Source organism: Salvia hispanica, chromosome 1, assembly GCF_029641045.1.
Source record: "Salvia hispanica isolate PSC_SH4W2 chromosome 1, Shi_PSC_v1, whole genome shotgun sequence".
NCBI classification, from domain to species: domain Eukaryota; kingdom Viridiplantae; phylum Streptophyta; class Magnoliopsida; order Lamiales; family Lamiaceae; genus Salvia; species Salvia hispanica.
In genome coordinates this window covers 29568560-29587414 of record NC_142692.1, presented here as the reverse complement: position 1 = coordinate 29587414, position 18855 = coordinate 29568560, and the positions used below count along the sequence as shown (strand labels likewise).

At 34.6% G+C, this 18855-nt stretch overlaps 2 protein-coding genes across 4 annotated transcripts; both read left to right on the top strand.

Moving 5' to 3' along the window:
• The first annotated feature begins 2076 nt into the window (after positions 1–2076).
• On the top strand, positions 2077–3816 carry LOC125224520 (elicitor-responsive protein 3-like). The gene is made up of 5 exons (XM_048127931.2): positions 2077–2212; positions 2784–2849; positions 3053–3179; positions 3289–3403; positions 3493–3816. Exons 1-5 carry the CDS (start codon positions 2143–2145, stop codon positions 3553–3555), a joined length of 441 nt encoding a protein of 146 aa, XP_047983888.1. The 5' UTR covers positions 2077–2142; the 3' UTR covers positions 3556–3816.
• Positions 3817–4606: 790 nt separating this feature from the next.
• LOC125218953 (uncharacterized) lies at positions 4607–7927 on the top strand. 3 transcript variants are annotated; one of them, XM_048120769.2, is made up of 7 exons: positions 4607–4764; positions 4972–5298; positions 5384–5477; positions 6048–6169; positions 6299–6451; positions 7377–7475; positions 7619–7927. In XM_048120769.2, exons 2-7 carry the CDS (start codon positions 4987–4989, stop codon positions 7679–7681), a joined length of 843 nt encoding a protein of 280 aa, XP_047976726.2. In that variant the 5' UTR covers positions 4607–4764; positions 4972–4986; the 3' UTR covers positions 7682–7927. The 3 variants fall into 3 exon arrangements, with proteins under 3 accessions (XP_047976726.2, XP_047976728.2, XP_047976727.2); XM_048120770.2 differs by having other exon boundaries at positions 4624–4764; positions 4979–5298; XM_048120771.2 differs by lacking the exons at positions 7377–7475; positions 7619–7927 and adding an exon at positions 7213–7370.
• The last annotated feature ends 10928 nt before the right edge of the window (positions 7928–18855 follow it).

Here is an 18855-nt window from a genome sequence, read left to right as displayed (position 1 = left end):
ATCATTACACATATTTATACTCAAAACGCTTCTACTAAGTGAAAGCGCAGCGTCATTGTCACGCTGCTTTAATTTGGAGCTATTCAATTCTTACAGAGGAAAGTTGACAATTTTTCATTTTCTTGTCTTTTCCTTGTACCAAATATTTCCTCACCACCTTACATATACTCATATACTTCCTCCGTTTCATAGTAGTTGAGACATTTGTTTCCGACACGAAGATTAAGAAAAAAAGTGTGTAATGTATTAAATAAAAAAAATTAAGTAAGGAAAGAGGAAAAAATAGAAAGAATAAAATAAAAGAGGGAGAAAAGTAAGTGAAAAGAAATGTGATTTTTACTAAAAAGAGAAATGACTCCATTACTATCAAAATAACAAAATGACTTCACTACTATGGAACGGAGAACGTACTAGTATTGTAATATTGAGAATATTCTGTGACTTAATTTGTTGTGTTGCCACAAATATATTAATGAACGAAAAAAAAATATATTTCATATAATAGTTGATAATATTATCTTGTACTCCCTTCGTCCACGAATATGAGTCTCGTTCATCTTTTTGCATTTGTTTTATAAAAATAATATAAATAGTTAAAGTGGAGAAATGATAAAGTAAGATAGAGAATACTATATTTTAACTTTAGTGAGAATCTAATCATTCCCATGCCTACTTTTATGTGACTATGTCTATAATTAATTACTATTACATGAAAGTTGGTATTATTAAAGAGATGGGAATATTTCACAATTCATAATTTTGCTATTCCATTAAGCTAATTAAATATTTTTTGGAAAAACTTAGAGAATGTCCAAAAATATTTTCCTTTTTACATTATTCCATTAACAAGAAATGAGATGATAAAAGAGAGAAATAAGATAAGAGAGAAGTTGAAAATAAATAGAAGTGGTTAAATTTTCTCTTATGGCTGAAAAATGTAAAATGAAAAAGAAATGATCTTAAAACAAAAAACAGCACCTCAAATGAATTAAAACCTTAATACATAAACATCTTGTGAAAATCATTTTCATAAGTATTGGATATACATCATACATTCACCCTATACCAAATTAACAGTGTATTCTTTTTTTCTTCTAAATCGCGTGTAAACTCAGTAGTTTATGAACCATTTATATAGTTCACTATTTTTAAAAATGTTGGCAATTCATTATTTTAATTAATGTCATCCATTCTTTAGCATAATTTTATAGAAATGAAAATATTTCAGATGTACTAGCTTTTTGTTTAGTGTGTGCCATGCAACTATGAATGTTGAATGATAAAATTTAAAATCTACATTGTTTTATGCTTCGTGGTTGAACATCTCTTCTTTAAAACTTGTTATTACTATTATGTTTTGATTTTTATTCAATTAATTATACGACGTAGGCAAATATTGGCCATCTAGGTAGTTAGAGTTTAATGGCTAAAACCCAAAATTTCAACATTGCTTCGTCATGTACAAGTAATGGCTAAAATTTCAACATTACGTCGTTCATGTCTAGAGGCTAAAATATCTAGTTTCGAATTCAATCATATTTGGGCAAGGCAATCTGGTTTACAAATCATATACGGCATAATTTAGCATACGTAAATAAAATTGTTAGTACATAAAAGTCATATTTTAAACAGATTATTATAATTTTTAAAAAAATAAAATCATAGACACACACAGTACACGTTAATCCTTGCGTGACTTGAACCTTATGGGCTAGAAAAATGCTTTTCATTGTTCAAAATAAAATAAAAAATTCTATTTCCAACTAAATTATTAGTAGTAATTTTTTTTTATGTTGATGAATTCATGAAAATTAGTCTATATTTATTTTTATAATATAGTAATTTACATTTTTTTTTCTTTCATTTTTGCTCCTATATTTTCTTTATATATCAACCTTCAATCTACAATATTACAATTTTTTTATATAATTTACTAATTTTTCATTAAAATTCAATCTCCAACTATTAAAACTATTCACATATATTTAAATAAGGAAATAATTATTGAATACTAGAATATTAGGTGGGTCCCGACGTCTTCAATTACAAAATCAGTTATAAATTTGACAGAAGTAGAGTCGAACCACTCTGTCAAAAGGATTCTCAATTTGCTCTGTTTTTGAGTTTCATTTTGATCTGAAGATGAGCACCCGCGGAACCCTTGAAGTTCTTCTTGTTAGCGCCAAAGGTCTCGACAACTCCGATTTTTTATGTATGTTTCTTTCTTCACCATAATCCTCTCATTTCCTGTTTTTTACATTTGCAAAATTCCGTGCTTTTTTAACATTTGCAAAGATCCACATTGATTAATAGTTTCGATGTTTCAGTTGTTTTGAGATTCACGATTCTTAGTTAAATTAGTAAGCGATCCACCGATGAACGATTGATTCGTTAGATTTGGACTACTTTTCGATTTGATTATTTTGCATTTCATTATATCGTAAAGTTGATGAAAAATCTTCTCAGAAGCTAGGTAAAAGAAAAGGTTTGATTTGCTTAAGAATGTCACTTGATTAGTGTGATTGAGAGATCAAAACTGCTGATTTGATGTTGTTAATCATGATTAGATCGTGTTGGATTCTAACAGAATCCTGATTAAGAGCGGCAGTATTTGTATGTGCTAATTATATGCTGATCGATTAGATGATGATCCAGGAATAATTGACTGCAAATAGTGAATTTTTACCGAAATTGTATGTTTCACTCTTCCCATCTGAATAATCTGTGGTTTATGTGTTCACTTATGGACTAGTACTGCTCTGTCTTGATCTCCGATTTGGCAGCTAAGTCGGATCCTTATGCGGTCATCACCTACCGAACTCAGGAGAAGACTAGTGGCATTGCATCAGGTACATTTTTGTTCCATATTGCTCTGCTTGCATAGTTGCATATGCATGGTTCAATTAGTAAGAACTAAGAGCACTTGCATATTTGTTGTTTCGAGAGTTCTCACTGTTTTAACCAAAAAGAACAATTCCTTATGAACATAATCACAAACTCATCAGAGGCTAGTTTTAGGCTTTCTCTCATTGATCTTTATTGTTGTATCCAGTTCAAGGATCTAGCTCCGAGTGGAATGAGAGCTTCCTCTTCTCTATATCCAGCGATGGGACTGACCTCAAGATCAAACTAATGGACAAAGATACGTTTACAGCAGACGATTTTATGGGCGAAGCAACGTAAGTAATATAGTACTGTATATTATAGTATCTTGTAAAATTCTTGTCCACAGTTGATGTATGATCAGCATTGTTGTCTCATGATTCTTGAATTTCTTGGCAACACTAGAATTCCTCTCCAGCCTCTGTTTGTTGAAAATAACGTTCCCCCCATGGCATACCATGTCGTCAAAGATGACAAGTACTGCGGAGAGATCAGAGTTGGCCTCACTTTCACTCCCCAGGTCTGAGACATCCTATGAATCATGGTATTTGGTTAGTGTATGTATCGTCGTGTGTCTGTTCCTGAAATGATGTTTATTTTTCATTGCAGAGGAGTAGAGGCCTTGAAGAGGAGAGCTATGGAGGATGGAAGCAATCATCGTGCGTGGAGTGAGGAAGATGTTGGAATCAAGAGTCAGTTTGTGAACTCTCATGTGATTGCAACTGTTTGCTGTTTTGATCATTTAAGGAACTACATTGTGATGGATTTTTGCTGTTTTGATCATTTAAGGAACTACATTGTGATGGATTTCAAGTTTCAGCAGTATTGGTCATGATGTGCTTATATGCATCTGATCTTATGCTCTTTCTGTTTTACCTAACAATTCAATTAGACAATTACTGTTATATATGATGTGGTGTTATTTATTCATCATTCATTATACTGTATTATCTGAATAGAGGCATTCATTTTTTAGGTCTAGTATGGAGTAGTATGTATAGATAAAAATAGTACAACTACATTATTTAATAAAGAAGAATAGGATTTTGGAACATGTTATGCTTTTAATAATAGTATGTATTATTTTAGCTAATTTGGATCGACTCATACCCAATCGAAACTCGTAAGGATATGACTTGGGGAAATCTTAGTAACAAGGATGGTAATACTTAATCATGAAAAGTGATGATTGGACTTCTTCACGACCTCATTTAAAATACAAGTAAATTATATTCTGTTGGAGTAACAAAAAGTTATTATTTTTTCAAGTTTTTGTTGTTGTGGGGCGCAATGCGCATAATTGCCTAATTTCCTATACTTTTGTTGTGCAATATTATGATAATTGGATGCGAGATTAGATTAATTCGAAAAATAAGAATTTTACTCTCGAATTTTGAATCAAGAAACCGAGTTTCTTTAACAAAAAATTTCACAATAAATCGGATAGTCGTCGATCGTCCGTTTAAAAAAATAAAAAAATAAAAAAATTTCACAATGCGGGGGTTTAAAATGATTTGTAATTTAGAGTATCTTAAATCATTTTTTTAGTTTTTAAAATAACGTGGGGAGTACTATTATCAAAGTGTATGATTGTTTACGATGTTTTAAGTACAAATAAAATTATTTAATCCTTTCCATTTATTGCACAAACTAAGATAAAATCCTAGTACGGAGTATTATTTTAATCTTAAATTTGGGGAATCATAAAAAGAAGTGGTTTTATTATCGACCTTTTTTTAAAAAAAAAATAAAAAATTAACTGCTGTTCTCTTCTTCTTCTTCTTCTTTCCCTCCAGAATTTTCTGTTTATTTTGGGGGTTAATTGAGAAGAAAGATCCAGAAACTTGAAGCACAAAACCTGAATCGGTGCATGAGCAAACGGTGAGTTTTACAGCTCTCTTATGTAAACCCTAATTCACCTCCCATTCTCACACTTGAAGTCAATTTCAGCAGAATGTAAAAAGTTAGAAAGAACGATTCGGATATGTTTCTTCCAGAATCCAAATGCAACTTTCAATTTCTCATCGTCTTGTCTTATTAAGCTCTATTTGTTTATGTTCCTTGCTTACTTGAGCTTCATAATTTTAGGATTCAGCTCACAAAATGCTTATGGGTCACGCTGAGAGGCTTGGTTCTGATAAAAATCTGCTGCCTTCGGATTCCGGCTCTGACCTTGATGTCGATGAAGGAGCCGATAATCCTCCGAGAGTACTATATGCAGCTTCGTTCAACGAACTCTCATCGAAACATGTTAATTATGATACTATAATATGGCTCTCGATATCTCTGTTGCTAGTTTTGGCTTGGGGTGTTGGGATAATTATGCTGCTTTATTTGCCCTATAGAAGATATGTGCTTCAGAGAGATATTGCATCGCGCAAACTCTATGTTACATCGGAAGGAATAGTTTATAAGGTTGTTAATTATCTTGTTTGATTTTGTTAATAAATGTCTTGGTGACAGTGGGATGATGGATGATGTTTTTCTTTTCTTTGTTTAGGTGTCTAGGCCATCGTATATACCCTTCTTATCGAACAGAAATGTTGAGAAGCATGTTCCTCTTCCATTGATTATCGATGTTATAATAGAACAAGGTACACCATGAAGCTCTGAATCCGTCAGCTTCTCTGTTTGCTCTTTCCAATTGATTTACTTCTTTTTTAGTAAAACGTAATGGAAACATGCATTTGGATGTACCGTCTAACTTGTGGGGCAGTTTTCGGGTATTGATCTAACTTGATTGTAGGATGCATTGACTAACTATCAGTTTTGAGTTATTGAATGTTGTTCGTACTTGTATGTGCTTCTTTTGTAGACTTCTGTGATGCCTATAAATATTTCATCACTTTGGGCATTGGTAACACTATTCTGTCTGATAATTAGGTCGAAGATCATTGGCTGTGTTCATACCTCATATACATTGATGATTTACTTCACTCGGCTAGATAAGCAATGGCATTAATAGTAGGGAAGGTTGATAATAACACATGTTTGAAGCTTTCTAGTAAAAACTCGCTTCACCACCCCACCCCTTTGCTTGAACAACATTACAATTGTTCTAGACCTTATCTTGATTCCTTCTCATCAATCACCACACTTACTCTTCTCCCTTTTATATGAAATCATCGATGTTTATATATATGCACACACATGTGAATATGCAGGCTGGCTGCAATCATTGTATGGACTGCATACATTTAGAGTTGAAAGTATTGTACATGGTAAGGCTGCACCTGTCGATGAATTACAAGTTCAAGGACTCAGTAACCCTGGACTTTTGAGGAAGGTACTGTTTGTCTGACCCAAATCATCTAAACATATCTCTGATTAAGAATAAGATTCTTACATTCGCTCATAGTTTCCTAGGCTAAGTTGTTAGATTGTAATGTAATTCTTAATTAATTTACATTTACAGGTTATAATAACACAGGCTTCAAAGGCTATACAAGATACTGGCATAAGCTGGGACCCTAACATCATAGTTAACAGCAGTGAAAGTATGTTTCGCATGGAATCTTTGACCTTGGGTCCAGCAGTTTTAAGATCACCATTGTCTAAAAGCAAAAAGGTAAACAATACTCAGACCCCTTGTTAGTAGATGCCATCAGACTTTCTACCAGATGCCTGCTTTTTTTTTATGGCAGTTCTATATTCACCTCATGTCACACATGTCAATCTTAAGGTAGCTTTAGTTGATAGAAGAACACATAGTAATTTGTTTGTGCATGCTCTTAGTTAAGGTGGTTGAAGTAGAAAATCATTGTGCAGGTTCTGACCATGTTTCTTCTGATCACCATGGTTCTTGAAATTACTTGTGCCCTGTAGCAATAAATAGCCAAGTATGTTTTAAAGTGACTGACCGCGATGTTAATTCCATATAGTATTATGATAAGAGTCAAGGTAATCACGCCAAGGAAATAAATAAAATGTAAAAACAATAAATATGGGATGGATGATTTTTATATTCAAAAGAAGGGGAAAAACTGTGACGATTTACGTTAGGTGTTGCCCCTGGCTCGAAATTCTGATGAGCTCTGATGCTTGACCAAATGACGTGCTCACCATGAACCAGATTACTCACAAATTTTCTTAATGATCCCTACATCTACAATCTATTCTATTCATAATTAAGAATATTACAGTTTATCCTGAAATAAGCTTTTGAATCATAACTATGAAGTATGAATAACTTAATCAATTGACTGATGTTCTTTCCCTTCCCTGACACGATTCGTAAGGAAATAATTTTATTCCTATCACATTATTCTTACAGTGTTCATTGCATCTCAATAGCAAAACTATTAACTACCAAAATGTGATGAATTGCAGCATGGTCTCATGACTCTCATGAACTCATGTCTTCTATACGCATTTGATGCAAACCATAGAATTTGTTGTGCCAATTCACGGACGCTAAGCTCCGTGTGCTGTAAGTTGTCAAACTTGCTTATGAGAATTGTATACTCAATACATTAGCATCTTCTGACTTATAGATAATGGGATCTCCTCGCCGGGCTTTGATGGAATCCAAAGGTGTGGTACCTACAGATGCGATGCTTAACAAGCTAGAAGAAGTGAACAAATCAGTGAAGGTGATCTCTATTTTCTTTATGTTGCTGCACAACTCTTAATAGTTCTATAAATAAAGATACTTTTGCACGGATCAATAATTGAGGGTAAAATATAGCTTCATTTGTGCTTCTATATCTGACATATTTCTTGGCCTCATAACCAGAAACTTGAGTTTCTCATTGAGAAAAAGCAGGGCTCGGCCGGTCCGAGTCAGGACGATGCATGAGAATTCAAAGCGCGGCGACCTTCTCTGGAGGAAGAAGCTAATGCAAATACATATTACATTGTAGTAGTATTTTAGAATTAAGAAGTGCAGTATTGTAAAAATACCTAGTTGGTTGGCTCTAGTTGAGTTTGAACGCTCGAAATTAACTTATGCAGGTGTGTACATATGCAAATCGAGTTTAAAGATAGTTTGTTATCTCTTTTAAATGATTGAACTTATATATAGTTTCTGAAATTTGATTTTTAATTCATTTTTCCCCCTAAGATGACTTTATTTTTCTGTTTTTGTTTTGTTTAGTTCAATTAAGTTTATTTTATTTACACTTGTAAACTGAATAATAATTTATATAACTAAGTTGTAACAATATAAGTAGTCAATAAGGTTGAACTTTAATTATCCTTAATTAATTAAATGAAAGTCCAATGGTAGAGAATTATACTATTTGATTAATCTCCAGATAGATTGATTAAGCTTTAATCAAAATTTAGATTCGATTGAAAATTGAAAACTTAATTAATCTATTTTATTCATTTAATTTAATTATAACAATAGATATTTGTTATTATTGAAAGATATAGCATAGCTTCATAATCAATATAGTAGTATTATAAAAGCTACCAATAGTTTGTATCTATCTCATCAAACTACTCCAAAATGAAAGACTAAAGAATTCAACATTTTTTATAAATAGTTAAATGAACGTTACTGGACAACATATTACTTTTAGTTTCGGATACTTTTTACAGGTTACTTAATATGTTAGGAAATCGTCTCTCAACATCTTTTGAAATTAGTTATATTGAGAAGGGTGTAGGTGAGCTGCAGCACAGGGGATAAAAACCTTGTGATATAAAAAGCTCGACAGTCAGTTTTGTATTGGTTGTAACAGAAATTAGAAATCAAATTTGAGGATTCATTGTGGAGAGAGCTTAGAGGTTCATCGATCAAGAAAGAGGGAAGTTCTTGGTGATCGTTGGTGCAGCTCGCTCAATGATCGTTGCTAATATTGGTTAGTCATTCAGCTGCTGCGTTTCAATTGTGATAGGCTAGATTGAGTGGTGTTGATTGTGTAGTTTCTGTGGTTGTATGCATCTGTAAACCCTCGTTTCTTCATCAATACAATTTTGCCTGAGTTCTCCCGTGGATGTAGGCCGCATTGGCTGAACCACGTAAATTGGTGTTTGGTATTCTTGTTTTCGATTCTTGTTCGCATTGCTGTCAATTGCATATTTGTGATAACAAATTGGCGCCGTCTATGGGAACGACTGATTTTGCAATTGATGATGGCTGCCTCTCGATTTGATTTCGAGAAATTCACGAGTAGAAACGATTTTGGGCTGTGGAAAGTAAAGATGAAGGCGATGCTTGTGCAGCAAGGGCTATGGGAGGCGATGAAGTATGAGCAACCGGATAAATCTGCAGATCTTGAAGATAAGACAGTAATCAAGAAGCTCGATATGATGGATAGAGCTCATAGCGCGATAATGTTGAGTCTTGGAGATCGAGTTCTTAGAGAAGTGTGTAAAGAGAAAACACCTTCTGCAGTTTGGACCAAGCTGGAGACGATCTACATGACGAAGTCTTTGGCAAACAGGCTATTCTTGAAGCAGAGGCTGTATTCGATTAAGTTTCTTGATGGGAAAGGAATCTTGGAGCAGCTGGATGATTTTGTCAAGGCAGTGGATGATTTGGAGAGTGTAGATGGAGATATAAAGGATGAGGATAAAGCCATTATGTTACTCAATGCACTCCCGAAGAGTTTTGATCAACTCAAAAATGCCATTCTATATGGCAGAGATAGCTCTCTCACATATGAAGAGGTGCTTACTGCCTTGAAAGCAAAGGAATTCCAGAAGGCTTCTACTATCAAACCAGTTGATCAAGCTGGGGAAGTCCTAAATATTAAGAGTGCAGACAAGAAAGGTTCCAAGAAGAAGTGGCAGAAAAAGGGAAAATCAGAGAAGAAAGAAGAAAAGGAAACAAGATCTTGTCACTATTGTAAGAAGCCATGACATATAAAGAAAAATTGTTTCTCATGGAAGTGAAAGAAGGAAGAAGAAGCTGAGGGTCAGAACAGATGTTACTCAGACTGTAGAAACTGCTCATGCTCTAAATGTTGCAGACATGGACATCAATGAACAATGGATAATGGATAGTGCTTGCAGCTTCCACATGTGCCCTAAGTTGGAGTGGTTTCATGATTTACAGCAATCTACTGGATCAGTTCTACTAGAAAATAATCAGATTTGCAATGTGAGAGGAATGGGGAATATCAGACTCAGATTGAAAGATGGATCAGCAATGATTTTGACAGAAGTCAGATATATTCCAGACATAAAAAGGAATCTGATATCTTTGGGGGCACTTGAAGGAAAGGAGTACTCTTTTCTATGTTCTAATGGCCAGATGAAGGTACTTAAGGGATCAGAAGTTGTATTAACAGCTAAGAGATGGCACAGCTTGTACTACTTAGATGCTGAGGTTATATCTGATGATCTAAACCTGGTGAAGAAGATGGATGGAGATATATGGCATCTCAGGCTTGGGCATGTTTCAATGGATGGAGTGAATCAGCTTATCAAGAAAGGAGTCATTGAATCTGACTCAAAGATGACATCCAGAGAGTGTGAAGGTTGGGAAAGAGTAAGAAACTGGTTTATCCTAGTGGAAAGCACAGCTCTACATCAGTGCTTGAGTATGCCCACAGCGATATATGGGGGCCTGCTCAAACTTTATCAGTGGGAGGAGGTAGATACTTCTTGTCAATTGTGGATGATTACTCTAGAAGAGTTTGGTTATACATCATGAAAGAAAAATCTGAGGCATTTAGCAAGTTCAGAGAATGGTGTATAGAGGTTGAGGTGGAGAAAGGTTCTAAGCTGAAATGTCTTAGAACGGACAATGGTTTAGAGTTCCATTGAAACCATCCTTGAAAGAGTGAGGTGCATGCTGATTTCATCTGGAATGCCTCACAAATTCTGGGGAGAGGCAGCATCCACAGCAGTGACACTGATGAATAAATGCCCTGCTGCATCAATCAATAATGAAACCCCAAATTATAGATGGTTTGGACATCATGGAAATTATACAATGTTGAGACCTTTTGGCTGCAGGGCTTACTCTCACATCAAGCAGGGAAAGCTAGAGCCAAGGGCTCTTAAGTGTGTACTTTTGGGGTATCAAAAGGGAGTGAAGGGCTATAGGCTCTGGTCAATGGAGCCAGGGAATCAAAAGGTGGTAATTAGCAGAGATGTGATTTTTAGAGAGAAAGAAATGCCTTATAAAGATGCAGAGAGATCAGTGAGCAGGCATCTAGCTCGAATGCTCCAGTTGAGATGGAGCTATTAAGGAGTTCTGATGATGTGGAGGCAGATTAAAATGCTAATGTACCAGAAACTGAAGAACTTGTCTATGAGATCAGTGATGATGAAGAGACTACCACAGAGGAAACTAACCTTGACAACTACAGATTGGCAAGAGATAGAGAAAGAAGGTAGAATGTAAAAAGGCCGGCAAGATATAGCAATGCAAGTTTGGTGTATTATGCATTTTGTGCAGCTGAAGAAGTGGAGTCTAGTGAACCTGGAACCTATAAAGAAGCAGTTAGATCCAGAGAGAAAGACAGGTGGATAAAAGCAATGCAAGAAGAATTAGATTCATTGCTGAAAAACAAGACATGGGTTCTTGTGACCAGAAAAGTGATGCAGAAACTTATTGGATGCAAGTGGATCTTTAAGAAGAAGGTGGAGGCATCAGATGGAGATAGAATTAGATATAAAGCCAGATTAGTGGCTAAAGGATACAATCAGAGAGAAGGCATTGACTATAATGAAATATTTTCTCCGGTGGTGAAGCATAGCAGCATCAGACTTCTTATGGCAATGGTTGCAAAGAATGACTGGGAATTACACCAGCTAGATGTAAAGACAGCATTCTTACATGGTGAACTTGAGGAGAGTATATTCATGGAGCAACCAGAGGGTTTTATTAAACCAGGAGATGAGGGAAATGTTTGCTTATTAAAAAGAAGCATTTATGGCCTTAAGCAATCAAGTAGGCAGTGGAATCTACAATTTGATAAGCATATGAGGAAAATTGGTTTTGAAAGTCCAAATATGACAGCTGTGTATATATGAAGAAGAGAGATGAGAAATCAGTAGCTTTCTTGCGCCTATACGTGGATGATATGCTAGTTACTGGATCAGATATCAATGAAATTGAGAAAGTCAAGTATGATCTCAAATGCAGATTTGAAATGAAGGATTTGGGTGAAGCTAAGAGGATCTTAGGCATTGATATCATAAGAGACAGGAAGAAAAGAGTCCTTTGGTTAAGTCAGCAGCATTATATTGATAAGTTACTCAAGAAGTTCCAGATGAGTGAATCCAGAATAGTCTCAACACCTTTGGGGCAGCAGTTTCAGTTATCTGCAAATCAGTGTCCTAAGTCAAAGGAAGAGCAGGAATTGATGAGGAAGATACCTTATGCTAACATCATTGGAAGTGTGATGTATGTAATGATTTGCACACGGCCTGACCTTGCTCATGCTGTGAGCTTGACAAGCAGAGATACATGAGCAATCCAGGGAAGGTGCATTGGCAAGCTTTAAAGTGGATGTTGAGATATCTGAAGGGAAGTTCTGAGTATGGGATCATATATAGAGGATTTGAGGATCAAACAATGGATAGCCTTGTGGGATACTGCGATTCAGATTATGCATCAAATAGAGACAGTAGGAAGTCTCAAACTGGATACATATTTACTCTCTTTAGGTCTGCAGTCACATGGAAGTCTAATCTGCAATCTGTTGTTGCTCTATCTACAACGGAGGCAGAGTATATTGCTTTGACTGATGCTGTAAAAGAAAGTTTTTGGCTGAAGGGTATTATGGAAGACCTTAGGATCAGGCAGAAGAAGGTGGTTGTGAATTGTGATAGTAGCAGTGCGATTTCACTATCGAAGCATCAGACTTTTCACAACAGATGATAGAGGTCAGAAAAATAGGCACTGAGCACAATCCGGCAGATGCTCTAACCAAGGTGGTACCAGCTTCTAAGTTTACATATTGCTTGGAGTTGGTGAATGTTCTAAGGAAGTAGTAGAACAGGGTTTTGGAGGACTATGACAACAGGTGTTGATGTTGGATACGAGGTGGAGATTTGTTAAGAAATAGTCTCTCAACATCTTTTGATATTAGTTAAATTGAGAAGGGTGTAGGTGAGCTGCAGCACAGGGGATAAAAGCCTTGTGATATAAAAAGCTCAACAGTCAGTTTTGCATCGGTTGTAACAGAAATTAGAAATCAAATTTGAGGATTCATTGTGGAGAGAGCTCAGAGGTTCATCGATCAAGAAAGAGGGAAGTTCTTGGTGATCGTGGGTGCAGCTCGCTCAATGATCGTTGCTCATATTGGTTAGTCATTCAGCTGCTGCATTTCAGTTGTGATAGGCTAGATTGAGTGGTGTTGATTGTGTAGTTTCTGTGGTTGTATGCATCTGTAAACCCTTGTTTCTTCATCAATACAATTTTGTCTGAGTTCTCCCGTGGATGCAGGCCGCATTGGCTGAACCACGTAAATTGGTGTTTGGTATTCTTGTTTTCGATTCTTGTTCGCATTGCTGTCAATTGCATATTTGAACATAATACAAACATGCATGTGTATAAAAAATAAGTTTAGGAATACAAAACAAAAAAAACGGAAAATAAAACTCAATCTATTATTAAGCAGTGATGTAAGAGAGTGTTTGTTGAACAGCCTCGGAACAAAGGAATGAATGGAACAATCTTGCGGTGACTCATGTTGAGTGTCTACTTCTCGAATGGAACTTCGATCATAGTACCAATCTACAATGGCTTCCCTGATTGTATGCAAATTCAGGAATATTGACAAGAGTGTCATTCCTGTTTTCTATTTTAATTTGGTTGCTTTATTAAAACAAAAATCCCACCAACCTTTTAGTTGGCCAGTAAACCCTTGAACAATTGCCTGAGCAATCGTCCTATCATCTGTACCATTAACTCTGCACGCCGAAGATGAGCGGACCAAGCAAGGTAGAGGGAGATGGAGATACAACTGAGGAGTTGTGGAAGCTACTAACTATTACAGATTTATTTTACAGAGAAATATTTACAAAGAGATTGGAATTTTCAACACATGAGATAGTGTGTGGAAGTGTAAGATAATGCGAGTCCTCCTCCACTAAGGTAGTTGGCCTTAAATAAGGAAAATTCCGGATTTGAAATGCTTCTTCAATTGAGCTGAATGGTAGAAACGTCATTACCAACGTCATTTAAAGTGAGTCATTCTTCCACTTTTCCTTAGAGAAAAAAGATTCTTCTGATATTTAAAATTTGATCAGTAAATTGTCAGCAATAATTTATGCTGTCATTATCAAGGTGAGAATCGTAATCTTTCTCTCTGCAATTTTAATTTTCATAATTACCTCCTGTATGACACATAAGATTTCAATTTCATATCGAAATGATCCACAATTTTTTATATCTTTTCGAAGGCAATTCAATTCACATTTCCATTGGGAAATATAAATTTTTTGTGTGTGAATTTCGCAACTAAAATTACAATTTTTTGAGGAAATTAATATTTCATCAATCATGAAAAATATTAAATTATGCTATCATAATAGCATTAATAATTTTTATTCTTTGCTCACACCTGTAAATTACTTAACAGTTGTAGGGTCCTCGTATTATCACAGAGTTCTGCTAAAGATAAGCAGCGTTTTCTATATTCAAAACAAGCTTCTTCTAGGTAGATAAGCTCAGATTCATATCTTTTAATGGTTAATTTTAGGAGACGAATTTCGTTCCCATCTCCCTCTACCTTGCTTGGTCCACTCATTAGAGTGGTATCAGCCACGTTTAGTGGCAAGGTACGTAATAAACAATGTAATATAATTTTAATTTATTGCTTTTTACTATTTTTTTGTTTTATATCTTTGGTTCTTACTTGTTTATTTAGTATTGTTGTACCCTTTCATCCTTTCTTTTTCCGGTCTTCTGCCTCGAGAACTTATTCCTTGAGAAAACGGCTTTGGCCACTCGTCGTGTAGCCTGAATAGCATCCTTTTGAGCGACGAAGGCGTTGCTGGATGTTGGCATAAATCGTTGACCGTTTATCAAGCCATGAATTCTTTAAGCAGAATATTGTTGAAAAAACAGGATATTAAAGGGAGCAGTGCCTCTAATTCTAGTAACAGTGATAAAGAAATTATAATTTCACAAAACTATGAAAGGTCCATCCAAAACTGGAAAATACCATAACATAGTTCCGTATATAAATGGACGTTTGAACCATCCTGTGATTATATTATAAAAACAGTTGAGCAATCTATCCTTTGGGGATGAGATTCAATTCGTTTCAACTCCTGTTAGAGAATCTTATCAAAAAACAAAGAAAAATTTTTAAGTTCCTTCATCTAGGACTTGTTCAAATTGGTCTAAAACCAGCTACTAGAAGAGGTTTAAATACCTCCGCTATCATTTGTGTTAGAGATAAAAGACATCTTCGATTTCATGTTTCTCTTCTAGGAATTGTAGAATCAAGTCTCTGTGAAGGACCAATTTATTTTAGCTGCTTCTCAGGCTTTGTTCTATCTTTAAAAGATAGAACGCTTATGCATGCTTTATGTCTAGATATTAAAACAGAAGGTTTCAATATGATGAAAGAAGCTGAAAGTGTTATTCTATTATATAGAACACAATATAAGGTTATGACCACAATTTTTCCAAGAGTTAAAGAAATGTCTTATAGGGAAGAAGGACAGACGACTCTGTTTGTCACTAATTTAGAAAAATGTAATCTTAAAGTCCCAAAGACTGTTACTTGGGTTCAGGTTAAACTACCTGACAAATGGGTTCTTGAGAATGCCATTGAACCTGTTAAACAGGAAGATAGAGAGTTAGAAGAAATAATTGAAAACACGGATGGAGATGTTGAGATAAAGTTCTCAAATAATAGAATAGCTCGCTTAAATATAAGAGAAGCTAGTAGAAGTAAGGGTTTTGCATTAAAGGCCAAATTTTTATAGAAATCAATAACATAATTGAGGCTTCCTAAAAACCTATGAAGTTGATTTTTATCTTTTAATTCATTGGGAAATTTTTCTGCAAAACAAATAGACCTATCTATTGGGAAGATAGTCCCTTCTTTAATAATGTGACAGAAATTTTATTTCCGTTTGAAAGAGTTTTACTTTCTTGGCAGACACCACAAGGCCATTATAGACAACAACATTGATAAAGGCTTTAAGGTGCTTGAAGTGTTGATCAATCGATTTAGAGAAAATTAGCACATCATCAATATAGCAAATACAAAATTGGGTGAATGGTTTCAAAATAATGGAGCAATTTTAAGCCCAAAAGGCATCACATTCCATTCGTAATGTTCGAAAGGAACGGTGAAAGCCGTCTTATATCTGTCTTCTTCGGCAATTTGAACTTGCCAGAATCCAGACTTCATGTCGAATTTCGACAGTAATTTGGCAGAATAAAGCCTATTAAGTAAGTCTCTCTTATTTGGGATGGGATACCTGATCCATCTAAGAGCTTTATTTAGTGGCTTATAATTAATAACAAGCCTAGGAACTCCTCTTTCGAGTTCTGCAGCATTCTCAACATAAAATGCTGGGCAACTCCAAGGACTATAGGAAGGCCTAATTAATTTCTTGAGTAATAACTCATCAATTTCCTTTTTGCATATTTCTGTATGCCTTGGACCCATGGCAATAGGCCTGGCTTTAGTAGGAATTGAGTTTTCCTTAAAATCTAGTTCATAAGGAAGATGAACAATATGTTTCTTCCTTTCCCAAAATGCATTCGGGATATTTGAACAAACAGTTTTTTCAATAAAGCTTTGAAACTGTTTTATTTTATTTAGAATAGCAGGTTGTTTTAAATTTTCGGCTAATTTTTTATAGTTTAATTCTTGAGATAAAGAATTTAAAATATTTTCTTTTCTTTTAATCCTTTTATGAATAACGTCAATCTCGTGATAACGAGGTTGAGTTATAAATTTGAAAGTAATTTTCTGTGAATTTACAGAACTTGTAATTCCTTTTTCATCAATGCTTTGAATTGGATAAAGCATGTGTAGAAAAGGATTACCAAGAATAATATCGTGAGATAAATCTTTTACCATTATAAATGGCATTTCAAGACAAACTCCATCATTACAAACAACAGCATTTTCTAGTTTGTAATCTACACTTAGCCTTTTCCCATTAGCTGTGTTCAGGGTTTCCGAAGTTTTTGAAAAGTATCGTGAGGGAATTAATCCTTCATTGATACAATTGAAATCAACGCCCGAGTCGACCATAGCTCTAGCAATAACAAGATACTCTTTATTAACAATAACAGTAATTTGAATATACCATTTATCAGTAATTACCCTGTTAATAACATTAACAAAGACTAAGGAACCTAGATTTTTCTGAAGTTTCAGCTTCTTCATTTTCTGAATCAGAGTCAGACTTATTTTGCTGACTAAGTTCTAACAGTGAAACTCTATTTTTTAGATTTGTAAGTTCTCGTTTAAGAGTTTTACTTCTTGGGCCAAATCATTTTGGCTTAATTCTTTTCCTTTACTGGAGTTTTTAACTCTCCCAAGTATTTCTTTTAGACTATAAGCTTCTGGTTCGGGTTCCTCGATCTTGATTTTTTCAGGATTATAATTATCCATGTATTTTTGAAGAGCCTTTCTTCTTTTATCCTGATCACTGATTTGATCAATAATATCAAGAATGAAAGTTTCTTCTTTGGTTAGAACACAAACCATTGGCTTTACAGAGAGTTTTGTAATAATCACAATGACCATCACAATCTGTATCGCTTGAGATAGAATATTCAGATGAAGATGAAGTCTTCATCTTCATCATTTATAGCTAAAATCTTTAAATTATCTTCTTCATTAGAATCAGATAGATAGGAGAATTTTTTCTAAAGATTTTTTTAATCCTTCATCAATAGATAAACTATTTATTTTCTTTTTCATTTTACACTTATTAGCGTAATGTCCTGGCCTATGGCATTTGTAGCAATCTTGAGTTTTACTCTTTTTGGAAGAATAAACTCTATCTTTATTAAAAGATGAGTTTTTGTATTTTTTTCTTTCTTTTGGGCTTTCTATAGGATTTTCTATCTTTCTTTTCTCTTTACTCTTTTAGAGTTATCTTGATTAATGGGCTGCAAACCAATTTGTTCACAGAAATCACCAATAATCTTTTTCCCAAGTACCTTTTCTGTTTGTACTTGCTTGTGTAGTTTTATCTCACTACATATATTAATCCCTTCAGAAATTATATCTGAAGATAAATCTCCATATGTATAAATATGGTAGGGAATTTCCCATTATTCTTTTGCTTAATCCTGTTTCGGACCCTTTCAGCAAAGAAATGTGGTAATCCCGATAAGAATTTTTCCTTCCAGAAATCCTGATGGTAATCTTCCCTGGTAAAAACTTTGGAGAAGAAAACATCTTTATACCACTTGTATTGAGAGAGATTATGACATCTAAGATTCATCAATTGTTCTTGAGTTTTATCAAGTTGTAAAGACGCTTCTCCTATAAAGTGTTTAGCAATGGTGTATAATAGCGTGTTTACACTATTAGAATATTGACGAGAGTGTCATTCCTGTTTCCTATTTTAACAACAGATAGAATCTGTTGTTTGGTTGCTTCATTAAAACAAAAATCCCACCAACCTTTTAGTTGGCCAGTAAACCCTTGAACAATTGCCTGAGCAATCGTCCTATCATATGTACCATTAACTCTACAGGCCGAAGCATACATAGTCATATAATTAATGACTGCTTGAATTTGGTTTTCAGATAATCCATCTATATTCCATTCATTAATGGACTTTCCATCATAAGAACATGCGTTATATTCTGCAACTTGTTCTAGTTGCATGTCAACTGGCGTTGGTCTATGATAATAGGGTTTTACATGAATATTGTAAACCATTCTCTTCTTATAAGAAGCCGATATTTTATTGACTTCAAATGGGTCATTAGGAGTTTTTTCTTGTATAACAAGATTTTTAAATTGATCTATCTGGTCATCAATAGATTTCGTCTGTTTAACTTGAAGCATCATTGCTTTGATCCTCTTGATCTGATTCTGACATCAAACCTTCCTCTTGATTTAGAGGAGCACA

Excerpts from the sequence above, each read along its gene's own strand:
- LOC125224520 (XM_048127931.2), top strand. The coding sequence starts at position 2,143 with ATGAGCACCCGCGGAACCCTTGAAGTTCTTCTTGTTAGCGCCAAAGGT. Across the intron at positions 2,850-3,052 it reads GACTAGTGGCATTGCATCAG|TTCAAGGATCTAGCTCCGAG; the intron begins GTACATTTTTGT and ends TGTTGTATCCAG. Across the intron at positions 3,180-3,288 it reads GATTTTATGGGCGAAGCAAC|AATTCCTCTCCAGCCTCTGT; the intron begins GTAAGTAATATA and ends TGGCAACACTAG.
- LOC125218953 (XM_048120769.2), top strand. The coding sequence starts at position 4,987 with ATGCTTATGGGTCACGCTGAGAGGCTTGGTTCTGATAAAAATCTGCTG. Across the intron at positions 5,478-6,047 it reads CGATGTTATAATAGAACAAG|GCTGGCTGCAATCATTGTAT; the intron begins GTACACCATGAA and ends GTGAATATGCAG. Across the intron at positions 6,170-6,298 it reads ACCCTGGACTTTTGAGGAAG|GTTATAATAACACAGGCTTC; the intron begins GTACTGTTTGTC and ends TTACATTTACAG.